The sequence below is a fragment of the Gymnogyps californianus genome, chromosome 8 (genome assembly GCF_018139145.2).
Source record: "Gymnogyps californianus isolate 813 chromosome 8, ASM1813914v2, whole genome shotgun sequence".
Classification (NCBI taxonomy): domain Eukaryota; kingdom Metazoa; phylum Chordata; class Aves; order Accipitriformes; family Cathartidae; genus Gymnogyps; species Gymnogyps californianus.
The window spans coordinates 8,428,642-8,446,299 of NC_059478.1; the positions used below are offsets into that span (position 1 = coordinate 8,428,642).

General features: G+C 44.6%; 1 protein-coding gene across 1 annotated transcript in view; it reads right to left on the minus strand.

Moving 5' to 3' along the window:
- Positions 1-17,658, minus strand: part of NOTCH2 (notch receptor 2) — an 87,635-nt gene that overhangs the window by 4,203 nt on the left and 65,774 nt on the right. The window contains exons 20-32 of the mRNA XM_050900506.1: positions 17,137-17,321; positions 16,163-16,295; positions 13,819-14,064; positions 11,719-11,831; positions 10,627-11,156; positions 9,489-9,836; positions 9,102-9,244; positions 8,029-8,239; positions 7,310-7,406; positions 6,623-6,791; positions 1,549-1,850; positions 1,043-1,190; positions 433-530 (exon numbers count right to left, since the gene is read on the minus strand). Of these exons, the coding sequence (XP_050756463.1) occupies positions 433-530; positions 1,043-1,190; positions 1,549-1,850; positions 6,623-6,791; positions 7,310-7,406; positions 8,029-8,239; positions 9,102-9,244; positions 9,489-9,836; positions 10,627-11,156; positions 11,719-11,831; positions 13,819-14,064; positions 16,163-16,295; positions 17,137-17,321 (2,723 nt within the window). The remainder of the gene's footprint in view (positions 1-432; positions 531-1,042; positions 1,191-1,548; positions 1,851-6,622; positions 6,792-7,309; positions 7,407-8,028; positions 8,240-9,101; positions 9,245-9,488; positions 9,837-10,626; positions 11,157-11,718; positions 11,832-13,818; positions 14,065-16,162; positions 16,296-17,136; positions 17,322-17,658) is intronic.

Sequence of the window (17,658 nt, forward strand, 5' to 3'; positions counted from 1 at the left end):
CTGTCTCTCAAACAGAGGGGCTCCTCCCCCATATCCACCCTGCATCGAGATCCCTAGAAATGTGACAAGGCGTGACTGCTGCTGTGCTGCCAGATCCGTCTCTGGGCTAACTGGAATCAAGCTGCCTGACACCAGCAACGCTTCACCCTGGTGCTCTCACACACCATTGACTGCGTATTGCATTCCTTTTCTGCAAGAAAAGCAGGACAGCATTGATGCCCAGGACTTGGCCAAACAAGGAAGAGAATTGCCCTCCCATATCAGAAATCCTACAAGACATCCAGCACTTGGGGAGAGTTCCAGTCACAGTCTGGGTTTGGAAGACCTGCACTGAGCACCCCGTTTAGAAAATCTGAACTTAGTTCACTACCAACAGCAAAGAGATGCTTTGAGTTAGGAAGCACAGCCATGCTGAGCACACCCAAACTGTACCTTGTTATCCTGCATGTCTCTGTTGGCTCCATTTTTCAGCAGCACTAGTGTTGCTTCCACATTGTTGACAGCAGCAGCCCAGTGAAGAGCAGATTTACCTGCAGGGAAACCCAACAACTTCAGTTACAAACCAAGGAGCTATTTTCTGAAGCACCAAGATGCACAGAGTACAATGAGGGAATAAAGCAACTGCAGTGCAGCTCACAGCACATGAACATGCCCTGAAGTCACGTCTACACTTCGGAAATCACCACGCTGTGACATACCCTTACATTATCAAGATGCAATGGGACTTTCAGCACTTGCTCTGGGATTTTTTTATTTTTATTTTTTAAATAACCCATCCACAGAGTCATGTCTGCAGTCCAGAAAATCCCAGCATATCCAGCCCCATATTTCTTCTGCTTCTCTTCCAGGACTGTCTAACCAAGCCACTGTGCAGCAGCCTGCAGTCTATTACTGCTGGGAGGACTTCTGCAGGGGAGCCTAGTGTCTGATTTAGCTACAGAATTTATGAGCAGCCCACACTCTGGGGAGAGCAGAAGCCCACCCCTCCTTGCTCGCACCATGACAAATATTTGCCCAGCCCAGTACGTCGTGTTCACATTACCGTGGTCATCTACAGCGTTCACATCTGCCTGGCAATTAATTAGCTCAGCCACCATTCCTTCCACAGCCAGACGTGCAGCCAGAATTAACGGGGTCGTTCCATCATTCATCCGAGCATCCAAGTCTGTCACTCTGTTTCGGATCAGGATCTGGACAAAAGGGGAAGACAGATTTTTGTCAATACCGCTACAGACCAAAACTGAGGATTTGGCAGAAACCAAGAGAAACTGTATAACGAAAAAGCAGCCTGAGCACTGAAATGCAAGGACCCAGAAAATAGGTGACAGAGGCAAACAGACCAAATAAATACATGCCAGATGATTCATGCATGCTGAGTTCTTCAAGCTAGGAATACCTGAGGAAACAGGATGTAAAATACAGTTTTGCCTGGCCATCACACTGTGGAGGGCATGAGAACAAGGCTGTGAGTGAACAGAGCGCAGCTTGGGCAGGCTCATGTAATTACAGAGCACAGCTACTCTAAAAGGGGTTCTTCAGTTCCTGTACCTGGAAGACACCCTGGGCGTCAGCAGCTACAGCTGCATGCAGGGGAGTCCGTCCCATGTTGTCCCGTGCATTAGCATCCGCACCAGCGTCCAGCAAACGTTTTGCAGCATCTGCTCTTGAGTAACGGGCTGCTAAGTGCAGTGCCATCTCCCCAGTGCGGTCTGTTTGGGCCTGCAGGTTGGCACCTTGATAGATCAAATCTGTTATTATATTTGCTGAGGAATCTTCTGCATCCTCATCATCCTCGCTGATATCGGAGCTGCCCACACGCAGAGATGCCAACATAAGCGGAGTACATCCATCTGCAACAGAAGAGATGATATCATAGTAACCTGACGGTGACAGCAAAGGAAAGGAAACCCTCTCATAATCCTCTCCCCTTGAGCACCTACAGCTACAGACAATCCCCCCCAGTCACTTTAATCCAGACCTGTTCTCTTATCTTAAAGCCCAGAGTTAGCGAGTTGTTTTCCTTCCAAGCAGGACTTCAATACCTACTGCAACCCCAACAGAACTTAGATACTTCTCAAATAAGTAAGATCATTATAAAACAAAAAAAAGTTTGCTGCTAAAGTGAAAAATTCCTCAAAATGTAAAGGCCAGCTAAATTCTTAGAGAGAAGCAAGGGCTACAAAAATCAAAGGCTTCAGATGACTAAGTATAACTTAAGTCAATCCATTCACATGTATGGTATGTTCTAATCACATACCTGGGGAAAAGAAACAATTGATAGAGAAAAATTACTGGACAACTAGCCACCAATTATTGGTGGCATTTTGCAGATATTAACCTGAAGTGAAATGCAGACAAAATCCTTCATATCTATTACACACCAAGTCTTCACAAGAAGGATCCTGAAGTTGTGAGAGTCAAGCACTCAAAGCTGAAAAATGCCCCAGGATGACTGCCTGAACCAACCTCATCTTGCTTTTAATAACATCCACGACCAGAGCCCTAAACAAACTGATCAAGCACACTCCGTACTTCCACAGGAGTACACCATGTAGGAAGGGACCATGGAACAGGATCTAATCCAGTATTATTCACTGGTGTACCAGTAGCATCCTACACATGCACAATGCCTTGTTCCCCACGTACTCCTCCATCGCAGCATGGACTGCCCACAGATACAAATTGCTGGGTCTCATACAGTTTGAGTGCTTTGGAAGATACTGGGCTCGTGTCTCTCCACAAGTCTCCAGTGATGGGCTCACACTGACGGGACATCCACAACAGCTAAATTCACATTCATCCAACCAGGATCCTTGCATCGTCACTGGAAGAAGAAAGGCTCCTCCAAACTTCTAATTTAACTTAGCTCCCTTGGATGAACCTCCCTCTTTCTCTGCTGATCAGAGAGGGCGGTCCAGGAAGACCAGCTCATGCTGCTGATTTTTCACCCTTGTTAATACCCCCTTGATGCAGTGTAATTAAGATTTAAAATATCCCCACATATTTTCAGCAACCCATCAAATGCCAAGTGCTTCAGTTTCAGCCGACTCTGAACGTTACAAGATATTCACTAAAACCAAAGACTTCAACTGTAGATGCTAATGCTTGCTTATTGATTTTACTGCTTTACTCCACACACATCATAGGCACCTAGAAAGCAAGAGGGACTAAGATAGCAGCAGGAGTGAACCGCTCCATACGAAGTGCCCCACTGGAGCTCTGCAAAGGTGAACACAAATTTTGCTTCTCCAGTGTGGCTCGCTAGCAGAAATTCAAGACAATCTTTCAGCAACTGCCTGATTTGTTCCATGGACAAGCAGGGGACCTTCCTGGAAGCTACAGACAACAGCTTCCCTGCCTGCACAACTCTCAATCTACAGTGCACTATCTGCACTGAATGAAGTGTGTGAGCCCTGCAGAAAGCCATATGGCAGAATTAGGATTCTGCGCAGGTAAACAAGGCGATGATCTCCTATTGAAAATCATATACAGAGCTCTAATGCCCGGCTCCCATTTCCCAACTTCTCATCACCTAGCTTTCCTGACTCTCTATTTTAGAGCAGTTCCAAAACCTTCTAGAAATCTGTCCTTCTACCACAGGGAACAGTGTCGAGCACCGGCAGAGCCCAGGGCTGTGGCCTCCAGGCCTGCTCCCAGCCAGGCTGGCAGCAGCAGCAGCATGCACACTCCTCCTAGTGGCTCACGCTCACAGGACACGCAGGCTTTCACCGAGCTACTTTCTCAGGATTTCTTGGACGGCAGCGAAGTGTTGACGTATGGGCCTGGGTTCAGTTCCAAGATCCAGTCCTGTCTATAGACCCTCTTTGCCTGTGGTCCAAGGCTATACCTCCTTTTGTGCTTCTCCCTCCCACTGCTGGCTCTGCTTCCTCGTCCCAAATGAATACTTCTCAATATTCAAGTCAGGCTGCGGTCTCCTCCGTACTGCCCCGACACAAAGAGCAGAGAGACGGAGCACAGAAAGGAGCTTTCCTTTTCTCCAGCACCACAGCCCTGGGAAAACCACTCGCAGGAAGGTCTTGCTTGCTCAATCACTGCAGTTGTCCTGGACAGATCATGCCTAGCTGCTCTACAGGGACACAGCTATAGTATGCATTAAATCCTTGGAAAAATTAGCTGCCACTATCCAAAAAGTCTCTCAGGTATGTGCAGCTCTTTTCAGAGCTTTGTAAGTTGGCCACACACGGGTAGTTTTATGAGGCTAGCAAAAAGCACATCCAGCTAGACCGTCACAATTAAATGCTTGATGGACTACTAAAAAAAAAAGCTGTGGACACAATGTCTTTTTTCCTCCTTCCAGCTTGTTCTCTGAAATAGCTGGAAAAGAACCCAAAAGGATCCAGCTGGAGGCAGACACACAGCATGGAAAATTCCAGTCTGAACCACTGAAGTTTTAGTAACTGAAAAAGAGGGGCATATAACAGGGACAGTTCATCAGTTTTAATTATAGGTGGTGCTACCATTTATGCCTATAATTGCATTACCCTGGTTACACACTCACAATAACTCCAGTGAAAAGAATGTCCTCACCACTCTGGGGGACACAGAGAAAGAACAGCATGGGGAGACAAAGGTGACGGCAGCATTTTATAAAAACTGTTCTGTTTGCTGTCTTTCAAGAAGACAGCCCCTGGGTAAATGTAAAACTCAGAGCAAGATGGTAAAGCCAGAAGTTCACCAGATAGGTACAACTGAAGGACTCACACAGGCACAATATACTGAAAGCTGGGATGTAAAGAACCCACTGGCAAAGTCTCTAGGCAATACTTCTGTAGGAGACTGGACCTCTTGGATCCCCCTAAACTTGAGAGACCATAGAAGGTGCTGGATTAAGAGAGGGAACAACCCCTTAGTACACTGAGGCGTTTCAACTTGCCTCTCCTCTCTCTAGAAAAGATCTCTACTGTTCTACCTGCCACCTGGACCTGTGGCCAGGATCTAACTCACCCAGCTTCAGATGGCTCCAGCCCAGACACCTGTACCCAAGCCAGTCAGCCTCAACACCCTTTGTAATTAGGGGCAGTGAAGCATTACTGGAGTGTGAGCCATTTAGTCTTCAGGAGACTTCTGCTTGAGACAGAGATGAACTGCCTCTCAGAAGTGCCTATTTCTTCCCTCTGCCTGCAAAGGAAGAGGAAGGTGGCCAGGGCAGATGAACAGCTACACTAACTGTGAGGAATCCTACCCCTCCTTACTAACCCATTACTCCAACACTTCTCAGACTTTCTAAACGATTTCTTCCCCTGACAGTAACTCAGCTGCTTGCTTCTGATGCCGCAGAGGGGGATAGCTCACAGCAGCTTGCTCCAAGCTTCACAGTTGCATCTGAATGGCAGGAAAGCAACCCACAGGTCAGTATTATTCCATTGCTATTGTTGGACAAAGCTTTGAGTGAACGTGAAAATAAGCAGTCTGAAGTCTTAAGAACGTTATTGCCTGCACTTGGAAAGCTTTTACACCCTGCCACACAACTAGAAGCTTCAACAGGGGAAATAAAGAAAAGCTTACATTTGGCACTGATGGTTTATGTTCTCACACTCGTTACACAGAAATCCCTCCTTCCCTGTGCTTTGCATTTAGGAGAGCTAACGGGTCAATGAGCAGAAAAGACAATAGAAGGGAACTGAGAGAATAGGTCCAGTCATCATTAAATTGCATGGAAATATTCCCACAAAATCCAATAAAAAGCAGTTGCAGCAATATCATCAGAATCACCTCTCAGCACATGAACAAGAGCCATGCTTGCAGCTCTTCCGACCAGGATAAAGTTCTTGGTCAACTCTCTCCTCTCAGAACACAGGAATGAGTTATTACCAGGTGACCCACTCAGTCTCTTACCAAGTTACATAGCTTTAGTGCTACACTTAGAAAAGCAGAGCATTCTTACTGCATCTAGTCATTTGAGACTGAAAGAGAGCAAGCCTGTGTGCACATGTGCGTGTTAAAGAAGTTTCCTTCAAAGTTCACAGTTGTGTTATGGTGATCAACTCATTGAATTAGTGAGTTGAGGATATAAATCAGTGAATAAAAAAAAAAAGTCATTAACAAGCTTGCTGCATTGCCGCTCTGTTCCAGCACAGATGTCTCACACACTGCTCATCAGGGTATACTGTCTGCCAGAAGTCATCTTATTCAGGAAAAAGCCATCCTTGCTTCCACCCCAGATAACAGACACCTCAGGTATAAACCGTGCTAAGTTGGTCCTTAGCGGAATCTGCCACAAATCCCTGCAGTGATCCAGCTGGAGAAGCTAGGGGTTATTTCCAGCACAACTATGTATTCCAAATTTCTGCCACAATGGCATTTTGACAGTATCTTTTAGGCATGCATTGTTATAAAGCAGATGCTACAGCTGTGGTTCCTATAGGTGCTTGCTAAGCGAACTCTTTTTCTCCTGGTTACATGATATTCCATGTGCTACAGACCATGATCCAATCTGTCCGGCTTTCTTTTCTGGGGTGCACATGAGCTTTCCTTAAGTACCATAAAATTTCTGCTGGTGTTCCTGTATACATCATATAATTTTTAAACGTTAGCAGTCCCAGCCATTGGAGACAGGGGAGGTCGGTGGCTGGCAGAACACATGGACGCTCAGAGTACTGACCTGGCCCTCTAACATTGACATCCAGAACATCCACTTCTTGATCTGCTTGAGGTGGTGTAAGGGCTAGTGACGTGCTCCCACAGACGTCTGCTGCCTCCAAGTGCTGCTGTGTCCACTGGCGCTGATCGATCTGCTCATCACCTTCCGGGAGCAAGGCTTGATCCTCAGCCTGAGCACAGGAAATAAGCAGTTGCTTCAAAATGCTCATCAAGTGGCCAAAGACACTGAAAGTTCTTGGGGTTTTCTTAGTTTTGTTGGGGTTTTTTGTTTTGGTTTTTTTCTTTTTTCTTTTTTTTTGTTTTTCTTGGGGTTTTCTTTGGGTTTTTTTGTTTGTTTGTTTTAACCTATTGACGGTCTCCATTTACCTCTGCTTGGCATTCTCAGCTTTCACACTCCCACCATATGTTATCAGGCCTGAACTGCAAGACATTACACTACCGTTAACCTTGATGCAGCAGGGCCTGGGTAGGGAGAGGACACTGGAACAGAAGTTACCTGGTTTCTCTACTGGCCTGTGGTGGCAGTGTTAACCTGAGGATTTGCTCCTCAGATATCATTAGTTATATATTACAAAACCCTAAGCAAAGGGAGGTTTTGAGCAAGTGGCATACTCTGGAAGTTAATGCAGCTGTTTTCCTCACTAGCAGTTTCAGTTTCAGGCGATATTCAAGTCTTGGAGCTCCTTACCTTTGCTCTCTTTGGCTGAGGTCCACCATCACCTGCCCAGTGTTCAGTTGGTCCAGAATCTGCCAGGTTACCCTCTGGTATCTGGACTGACAGATTTCTAACAAACAAGGAGGACACATCACTTTGCAGGCTGACCAGATGCTACTACTGCTACTTACACTAGCCTGCAGAGACCAAGGATGGGATGCTTGCAAGTTTGGTAGCTCGCAACAGAGGGGCCAAGAAATCAGAAATTTCAGGCAGCCAACAATGGCATTAAATGCATTTAGAACTGCAAACTTGATTAATCCAGTGGAAAGCCAAAACTGCATAAATGGGATTCTTCTTTTGAAACTTCCCATTATTTCTGAGTCATGTCTTTAACGCGTTGAGCTAGATGTATTAAAAATTCGCTGTCACCTATCGACCTAAAAATGTCTCACCTGTTCTGGGAGGAAATTATGCAAACGGTACCCAACCGCTGAAGTAAACAGAGTGTCAGAAAACCAAATATAACCAGGAGATCAGATTCCTTACTAGCATTTTATAGATTAGAGTTAAAGTTCCCCTGTCCAAAACAGATATATTAAAATTTAGAGAAATAGCCTAAGAAGTTCTAGCTTAAAATGCAGCTTTCTCTATGGAGGTAAGTGCCTTTAATGAAAGATTTATACACTATGTTCTCAAAATCCTCTAACACACTAATAAACACACTGTCAGTGGCCTAAATGCAAACTTACTTGAGTCCAACAGCATCTTCCCCAACTGGTTCTCTGCGCTTATGATTACTAGGATCCCTGCGCAGAATAAAGCCCTCTGGGAGCCACAGCGAACCATGTTTGCGCTTACGCTTTGCCATCATCACACCCAAGAGAAGGATTAAGAGGATGATCAAAGCTGCCACAGCAAGTAGGTAAAGCAACTGGGTCTTCGGTGGTAACAAGGGTTCACCTAAAAATTCCAGTTAAAATACAATGAGATTAACAAAGTAGAGACAACGATCTTCAATCTACATACTTTCTTTTCTCAATCAGAGTCTTCCCCACAGAGAGTGTACTGTCTCTATACTGTGATGCGTTTAAAGCAAAGGCTTGAGGAAGTTTAGGCTCTGCTGCAACTGTTGTAAGAATACATCCTGTCTTTCTGGCTCCCCTTGATCTTGTTTCTCAAAACATCTTTTAGAGTATGTGACTGCTGAACTGAAGATCTTGCTCCTTCCTCAAGAGTCCTGCTGGCTAAAGACAGCCACCCTGAATCAGTGTAGAGAGAGCTGATCTACATAAAGATATGAGCATGACCCAACTAGGAATAGTGATATTATCAATCTAGTACAAGGTTGCAGCCGAGCCTCAGACTGAGGGAGAGGGAAGCAGAAATCAAAGGGATTACATATTGCCAGAGGAGAAAACATCTGGTAGACTGAAGAATGCCCCCCACCCTTTCTCTCTAACGGCACCTTTTTCATTGAATTCATGGCTTAGAGCACATGAATGGTTTTTAGTGCAGACAAGATCACTGCAGCATGTGCTGCACTGCTGCAGCACATGAGAGATTACTGTTTCTACAGGTATTAAAATGACTAGGCTCCAAACTTAAATGCCCTGCCTTACTAACCAGATGTCCCCTCAGAGCAGAATAAGCATATTGCACATACATACTTCTCTAACTGGGGATGAATAAGTTAGCTCCCAGAAATCATACTGAACAGTGAGATGTATTAAGATGATGATCAATAATCTGAGCATGAATTTTGCAAGCCCCAGTTTGCTGACTGCCTTCCTCCACAAGCAATTTTCCCTCTGCAATTACTTACTTTGCACAGACACGAAAGGATAGGGCAACATGCCCTTGATGGCCTGAGCAGCTAAGAGAGCTGCAGCAGCTTCTGTGTTCTGAAAGCATTGCTCCGAATCCTCTGCACACTGACGGTTGTCAATCTCCAGGAACACCCTAGTGCTGCAGAGACACAGTAAGAGGCCACAGAAGTCAGCGACAGAAACTTTTGCCAAAGCACTAGGTTAAACTGCAGACTTTTAAGTTAGTCTTTCCACTCCAGCACTGAATTTGGCAGTTGCAATAGCTTTACATTTCCCCATAATAAAACAGACTACAGCCCTAGAAGGTCCAGAATGCCCCAGACACCTACAAGCAAGAGCTATCAGCATAACAAGGCCACAGGAACACAAAGGCATCCACTCACCCAATGACCTCTTGCTCCAGTTCTCTGTGCTTGCGAATGACCACAAGTGATCGCCGACTCCGTGCTGCCGATTTCTCCCCATAGTATGGGAATACCATGGGGTTTCCCTGGGAGTCCAGCTTGATTCTCAGATTGGTGTGCAGGAGAGTTCCCAAAGTGCGCAAGAAGCTGCGAACATCACCCAGCAGCTCGTCAGGGGGCATCAAGACCACAATGATTAGGGTCCCTTCTGCCAGCTTCTCAGCTTTGTCACCAGCACAGTCCAGACCGTCCCAGCCACACTCCTCACTATTACAGCCCTGGTCACAGCGGCCATCTGCGTAGTGATCTGCACAATACTTGTCATACCTAGAACAGCGAAAGGGTTACAGGCAGCATATAAGACATACACATTCTGTACAGTATACCTGCAGTCTAGGGGCCAAGGCCTTACACCCTTCATAATCATCTGAGGTAAAATAACACTGATATTCAGGATATAAGGAGAAGAAATATAACCCCAGGATAAGCTTCTAATCTGGCAGGGTGGAAGTAGGAAGCACAGAACACCCCAAGCACACATGGTTCAATTCTGGTACCAGTGGAAGAGAACTGCTTATTCTGTTTACTAAGATAAAGCTATAACACCTCCTGCCTCACCAAGGGAGAGTCATCACAGCAAAGCTGTAGCATTTATCACAAATAACTGAAGAGAAAGAAGTGCCACGACAAATAAGCTGGAAAACACATTCAGAGGTAGCAAATACAGCTGGGATAAAAATACAGGTATTGCTGGTATGGAATGAAATTCAGGGTAGGAGGCAGTACTATTAAAATCTAGCACAAGGCGAAATGCCTCCTATTTACATTATTACACAGAAATCAGGGCACATCCATCAAGCAGGTTAACATATTAGCATTGTTGAGGTTATCAACTTGTTCGTAGCATACAAATTTCAGAACTTCTTTCCAAAAACAGACAAAAAGTACATAAAGAAGCAGAAACTCCTTGATGCCAAACTTTTAGCAAGAGCAAGGGCCAGCAACAGAAAAAACGGAAGAGATGGGAGCAGCAGGCATGAAGCGTACCAACTACTGAAAGCGCTAGCAGGAGATATATTAGTGACACAGAGAAACCGTTCTCAGGATCAAGCCTTACTTGCACGTTTTGCTATTTTGCTGACATTCAAAGTTGTCAAACAGGCACTCGGGTGTGTTGCAGAACTCGTCACACTGTCCATTGAAAAGCATCCAGCAGCGCAATGAAGAGGAACAGTTGGCCCAAGGATCTTCCACTGTCAGGGAGCAGTCGCCTCCATCCCACTGGCAGGCGTGAGTGTTACAGTCTTCATCACAATAGCCATCTTTTGCTTTTTCTGCACACTGGGAATCCAAACATCCTCTGGGCTCTGGGCTGAAAGTTACGGGTTGTTCACACTGGCTGCCTTGGGTGTGAATAGGGCACTGACAGTAATAGTAAGGAGGCTGAGAATGAGGGTGGCAGCTTCCACCGTTCTGGCAAGGGGCACTGGCACAACCCGTGTTGGTCTGGCATTCCTCTCCCACAGACAGCTTGGGGCAATAGCACCGTGGACCAGAAGATGTCTGGATGCACTGCTCCCCCTTCTTGCATTTCACTTGTCCACAAGTACTGTGGCTGCTGAACTCACATTTTGCTCCAGAATAACCCTACAGGGGGAAAAAAAAGGCAAAACAACCAGGCTCACAAACGTATTCTTCAATGCTACGAAGGCTGGAGGCAAGGTGTCACATGCAAACCCCTTCTCCCTCGTAATTCCTCTAGCCTCATTGCAGGAGCCATGATTTTCTGGATCTAGCCTCAGGGACAAACTAGGAACTTACAAGGCTCTGTTACATTTTGAAAAGGACTTATAAGAGCCATGAACAAGGGGAATCTTGCAGTAAGCACAGAGAACACAGGATAGAAAAAAAAATTGTTGAAATTTAATGCTAGGTTTAAGACAGAAAAGCCAGCTATCCTGCGTCAACAGCAGAATTGTTTGGGGTAACAACAGGCAGCATCACTCTCCTAGGGCACCTGGAAGCCCTGAGTTTCCCAGCTAAGTAGATAAACTAAGCAATGTGGGTAAAGAGTGTCCAAGGACATAGCTTCGCAAGTAGTACAGAAAAGATAACCTTCACCTACAGTGAACCAGTGAAACTAATGAAACTGTAGCCAGAGAACTCCACAGTTGAGGCAGGCAATTCAGTTTCAGGATACGGTGCTTACCGGAGGACACTGGCAGATGAACCCATCTGGCATATTGCTGGCAACAGCACAGGTACCTCCGTTCTGACAAGGCTTCCGGGGACACACATCTATTACACTCTCACAGTGACGACCTGAGATGTAGACACACGGGGAGAAGAGAGCAGAGAAATGTGCATGTGCGTGCACATCAAAAAGCCATCACAAAGCAAAACACTCCAGTGAATAGCCAACGAGCCAAACACTCCAATGAGTCCTTCCCCTCAGAACAGGTAGGGCACACCTCTTCAGATAACACATGCTCTCTAAGTAGCTGTAGAGGAAGGCACAACCCTAGAATCCACAAGGGGTATTTGGAGAGAGCCCACCTTGTCTGCTTCCTCAAGAATATGTGTGACCCAGCACAAAGACAGAATTTGCTGCCGTCACCCCCAATTCATGCAGGCACAGAGGCTGAAGGTGCTGTACCACATCAATCTGGAGGTTCCTAAGACTTCTTTACTTTTTGGGAGATGCTCAGTGAGTCCAAAGGCAAATCACACTCTAACCATGAATGAACAACCCTCAGGACCAGCTGCAACATGAGTGAATAGGACAGGCAAGCGGACTCTCCTCAGACTGATCAGCTAGACAGAGGTCTTACTGCACTGCCTAGCATTTGCAGCAGCTCCCAGAGTCAAACTCTGACACCAGACTTTAAAAAGATGAGGATGACCTAAGCATGACTTGGACCCCCTAGGAAAACATTAATAGAAGTCTCCACACATGTGCAGCCGAGACTGACTGCTCACAGACAGGAGCAGACAGGGCAGGACGGCCCACAGAGTCCTGGCATCCCATCAGTCACAAACCACAGCAAAGCCACCCTGTCCCCTCCCAGGCAGAAGGGTCAATGTGGAATGCGCAGAAGACGAACAGCTAGAGGAAGAAGCATGCTCCCCCTCTGTGCCTAACATTTCCAGACAGATCTCATGTCTGAGACACAGCAGCTCTCCCTTCTCCTCCTGGGGTGCAGGAGGTCTGCACTCCCCATGCCCCAAGTTCCAGCAAACCTTCCATGAGAGCCAGAAACAAAATGAGGTATAATTCATAAAAGCAAGCTTAACAGACGGGCTTAAATATAAACCTAGCTGATGACCTGCACTGGTGTACCACTAGCTAGGCTGGCTCCACTTCCCTCATATGTCGCTCTTTTAGGAACTTCTTTTATCAGTCTAGGTAATGCATTCAAAAACTACTATGTGGATTCTTCAAATGTATGTCTTTGTGATTTCTTTGCATCTGACAATCACAGATTTAGTGGAAAAATCACAGCATCTTTACATTTTAAGAAAAAAAAGAGTAAAAACTACTGGTAAAGCATGCAGAGAAGGTCACTGGTAAGCAGGGAAAGTGAAAGATTTTAACAGAGGAAAACTGAATACATAAGAAGTTAAACTGACACGGAAACTGCAAAGCTGAAAGTTAAGACACATCTGCAGACTATTAGCCCAAACTTATGCCCAGTGGGAGGCAGAAAGCAGAATAGCAGCAATACTAACAAAGAAGAGATCGAGAGAGAGACATAAGTTTGTGCAGTGTGAAATTCTTGCAAAATTGGGATTCAAAGTTGGATTGTGGAAGGATCACATCACTAAGCTAGGAATGTACAGCCTGTCTATGCATAGAGTATTCCATCCTGACCACATCACCAATGTAAGGAGGAAAGGGAGCGAGGAATAGAAAAGGAGGCCAAAAGCTAATTATTGATACCATGACACTGATTTATAGAGAAAATTCATATGCTGCTTTGCAGAAGGAAAAGCCATGGAGAAGCTGACACGTGAACAGTTACACTTCCAGTATTAGAAATGTGAAATTATGAAGGAGAGAAAAGTACCACAGAAAAAAAATCCTGGCAGCCAAGCGTCTCAGGAGATTCCTTTGTCTGAGACAGCTCTGGAAGCCAAATTTCTTGGAAGGTTTAAAAGAAAGATTGGTTTAAAAACTGAGACATGGTGTAGGGAAACAATCAGATATCGTAAAGGGAAGTGACTAGATAACATGACTGCCAGAAAGGGAAAGAATGACCATTTTTCAAGATATTACTCTGAAATTGGAAGCATGTTTACAACTACTCACCAGTAAAAGCACTACGACAGATGCATGTATAATCATTTATCAGCTGAACACAGTCCAGACTTCCACGAGGGTTACAAGGATTAGAGAGGCATTCATTGATATCTCCCTCGCATCGCTCGCCTGCGAAGCCGGGGAGACAAATACAGCTGTAGCCCCTGATCTGGTCAATGCACTGCCCTCCATTAAAGCAGCGGGGTACTCCTGAGTCTGAAACACAGTCATCGACGTTCTCCTCACAGAAACGGCCTGTCAAGACAGTAAAAAGTAACAATTTGAGGATACGGTGTCATGACCTCATTTCGTACACTGCTCATCAAGTTTTAAGACCATATCACACACAGTCCCAGATATAAACAGGTAAAGATCCCAGCTTAATGCAATCCATACCCTGTGCAGGCAGCCAGCCTCAGATCAGACCTAGGGAGCATGTGTTTTAGATTAGATCCAGGCTGTTCTCAATGGTAGGTCATACTGGTATTTAGCAGCTTTCATGCTTGACTTAAATTAAGGGCATAATTAAAAACACAAAACCAAAACAAAACCAAAAAAGATGCACTCAATTTAGCCCTGCGACTGAACATAGCCGGAGAGCCCGGTGCTGCCCTTGCAAGGCTGCGAGCTTCCCACCATTCATTTAACTTGGTGGTAACCCTGAAACTTGGCAAAGAGCATTTGTAGCGACATCATTATAACAAGCAACAACAAACCAACAGAAAAGCAACCGTGATAAAACACAGATTCCTGGCCAGCATGCTATTCCTGCAGTTTGACTTCTGGGGACCTACAGTAAACTCTCAACACTGGCTAGGGATGGCAGTTTCTCCGTCTCCCTACAGGGTTCCCTTTCAAGAGACAATGTCTGGTACTGGTTCTGCCTTCACCACACAGTATAACAAATAAAAGGGGACAGAGAGGGTAAGCTGAGCAAGGAGTTTTGTCCCTTAATACAGTTGATTCATCCGGAGCAAGTAAAGCCATTCACCTAAACATGGAGGATGCTTACACTGGTATCAGTAAAGTATTCATTTCAAACTGGGCCAGGGACAAAAGCTAAGTCTTGATATCATAAGTAATTATATCAATCTTTTCTAATTCCTTTCATTTACAAAAAAAAAATTTGTCACATCCAAAAAGTAATTCATCTCAACAAATAAAGACTGAAGAATTAAAGCAATACACTCAGAACCTCTCAAAGAAGGGTGGGTGCTTTAGTACAACACAGAAATTCTGGCAATGCAGAAACTGGTACATAAATATACACACTTTCATGCAGAGACATAAGCAGCAACTTTTTTTTTTTTTTTTTTTTTTTTAAATTGGAGGACCAAATTAAGAACAATACATGAAGAATTGCTAATGCAATGATTTACAATGAAATAAACACTTATCCAGACTGGGGAGATGTGCTGACAGCCACACTAAAGTGAATGAACTGGTAATACGCATGGGCAGAAGGCAAATATATTAGATTATTTTATAATTTTACTTAAAATTTACTTTATGAACAAAGAATCTAGTTCTATCTGACACACATCTGGATATTTTGCCTACATTGAGATGACACACTTGAGAAAGAAAAAGTACGTTCAGAGGAATGTAAAATCTTTAACTGACTTGAGAAATAAGAAAAAAAGTTAAGTGAGAAAGCATTCACTGATGGGTTAAAATGTGCACTCCTGAATATTTTCAAAGGTAGAAGTCAGGGCTATCAGGTCAGGTATAACAGGGAAATGGAAGGTTAGGTTTCAAGAAACATGACATTAAACAGGCTGTGGAATCATACTTACTGAAAACCACCATTATGTAACTGTGGACTTTTTTAAAAAAAAGAGCTTTTAATAGAAGAGCTCAAATTTGCTGAAATATTTTAAGCTAGCCTAGAGGCACTGAACTTCTTTTCCACAAAAGACTCCAGGACAGAGGACAATGCAGGGCCAAAATTTAAACATGTAAAGGACACTGGAAATTACGCAAGAACTAAGCAAGTTTTCTGTATATTTCATAGCATCTTAACCAAAAAGAAACCTTGGATTTACTATATTAAAACAGACAGGGTTGGGAGAGACCTTAACAGTAATCTAGTCCATCCCCATTGCCAAAGACGGATCATACATTCCCAAAGGACACTGTCATGACCTATTCCTTTAAAAGAAAAAAAGAAATAAGAAAAAAAAAAGCAGCATTTATTTTTAAAGAGAAAATATGTATCTCAAGGGATTCAGTGCACTTTGGGAACATTCTTCAAAGAAAATAATGCATTCCCTTTAGCCTCTGCATCATGAAACCAGTAGTCAGAAAGGAAAATTCACTCTTGTAACATTCACTTAATTGCTGAGCTTCATACCGCGAGTTCCTGGTGGACAGGAGCACTTGAAATGATTGACAAGGTCTATACAGGTTCCTCCATTCTGGCAGGGCTGGAACTGGCACTCATCCACTTCATATTCACAGTTGACACCCTGGTATCCAGGCACACACTGCCGGTATAAAAATAAGTGTGAATAATCTTCTCCTAACAGATACATTAGTAGACATCTGAGAAAGGCTAACACAGACAAAACGAGCCCTCAATGGGACAGATTATGACTGCCTTTGTAGCTACACAACTGCAAGTGATTTCAAGGGCTGCACAGCCAGCCAGCTTAAGCACACAACTTGACCACGTGACTACTCACCAGCACACTGCATGTTTGCATTTGAGTGCCTTTATTCCTGCAAAATACAGCGATCAAATCCTGACACTCTTTAGCACTGAGACTGGCTTAGTAGTTTTGACTTAAGGTTTACATAAAACTCATCCTTTCCTTCTGGGCATGAGCTTCCAAGGTGTTCTACCATTCTGAAAAGCTTAGGAAGGTGGATACACCATAATCGCATGGTCTACATTGCTCTCTGCATCAGCTGTAGGAAACAGAAAGCAGTGGAAGGCATCTCCTACCCTGACAGGCAAGGTATACTTTGCCCATCCAATAGGGAGAATACAACATTCCTGTAATGCATTCTACATATATTTTAATATAAACCACACCTTGGGCAAAAAATCTTTCAAGATAAGAAGTCTGTCTCCAAAGAGGCAAGGAGCTCCAATGCCCATCAACCACACCTCCTTACAATCACATCTCTAATTCAGTCTTAAAAGCCTCTCAGGAGCACTGCTTCTGCCACAGCTAAATTAAAAATTCTTTCCAGGTACAGGTTGCTTTTATCCCCTCTTTGAAGCTATTCTACCCTTGCATGTGTTTCCGATTTCGTTCGATTCCTTTGCATTACAATGCTCTAAATATTTAGACCTCTTCCTACTAAACCACCGTGCATTACCTCGCACTGGTATCCACCCAGGTGATCCCGGCAGGTAGCACCGTTCTGGCAGGGGCTGGAGTCACACTCATCCAGCTGCACCTCACAGTAACTGCCAGTGTAACCCACCTGGCACTGACAGTGGTGCGTGTTTCCAACATTGAGGCAATGACCAGAGTGCTGGCACAACTGGTCCACTGCGACTCCTGAAACAAAGTTAAATCAAGTGAGCAAACACGTAAAACACATTTGCCGCCAGTGTTGGTAGCTCAGCCAGGAATGAATATGGCTAGACCCAACAAATTGAAAAGTTGAAACTCAAAAACTGAAGAGTTACTCTTTAAATTGCAGCGGGTCAGAACCACAACTGGCTTCCAAATGAAGTGACTGCTCTGTCCCCTTTGGATCATCAGCATCAACACTGGCATGAAGTATTCGTATTGCTGTATTATTTTACCACTGGTTGGTGAATACACATCTGAAGTACTACTGTTGTAGTACAAAGGTTCAATGTTTGTACCTAGAATGTCTGCAAAAGGTATG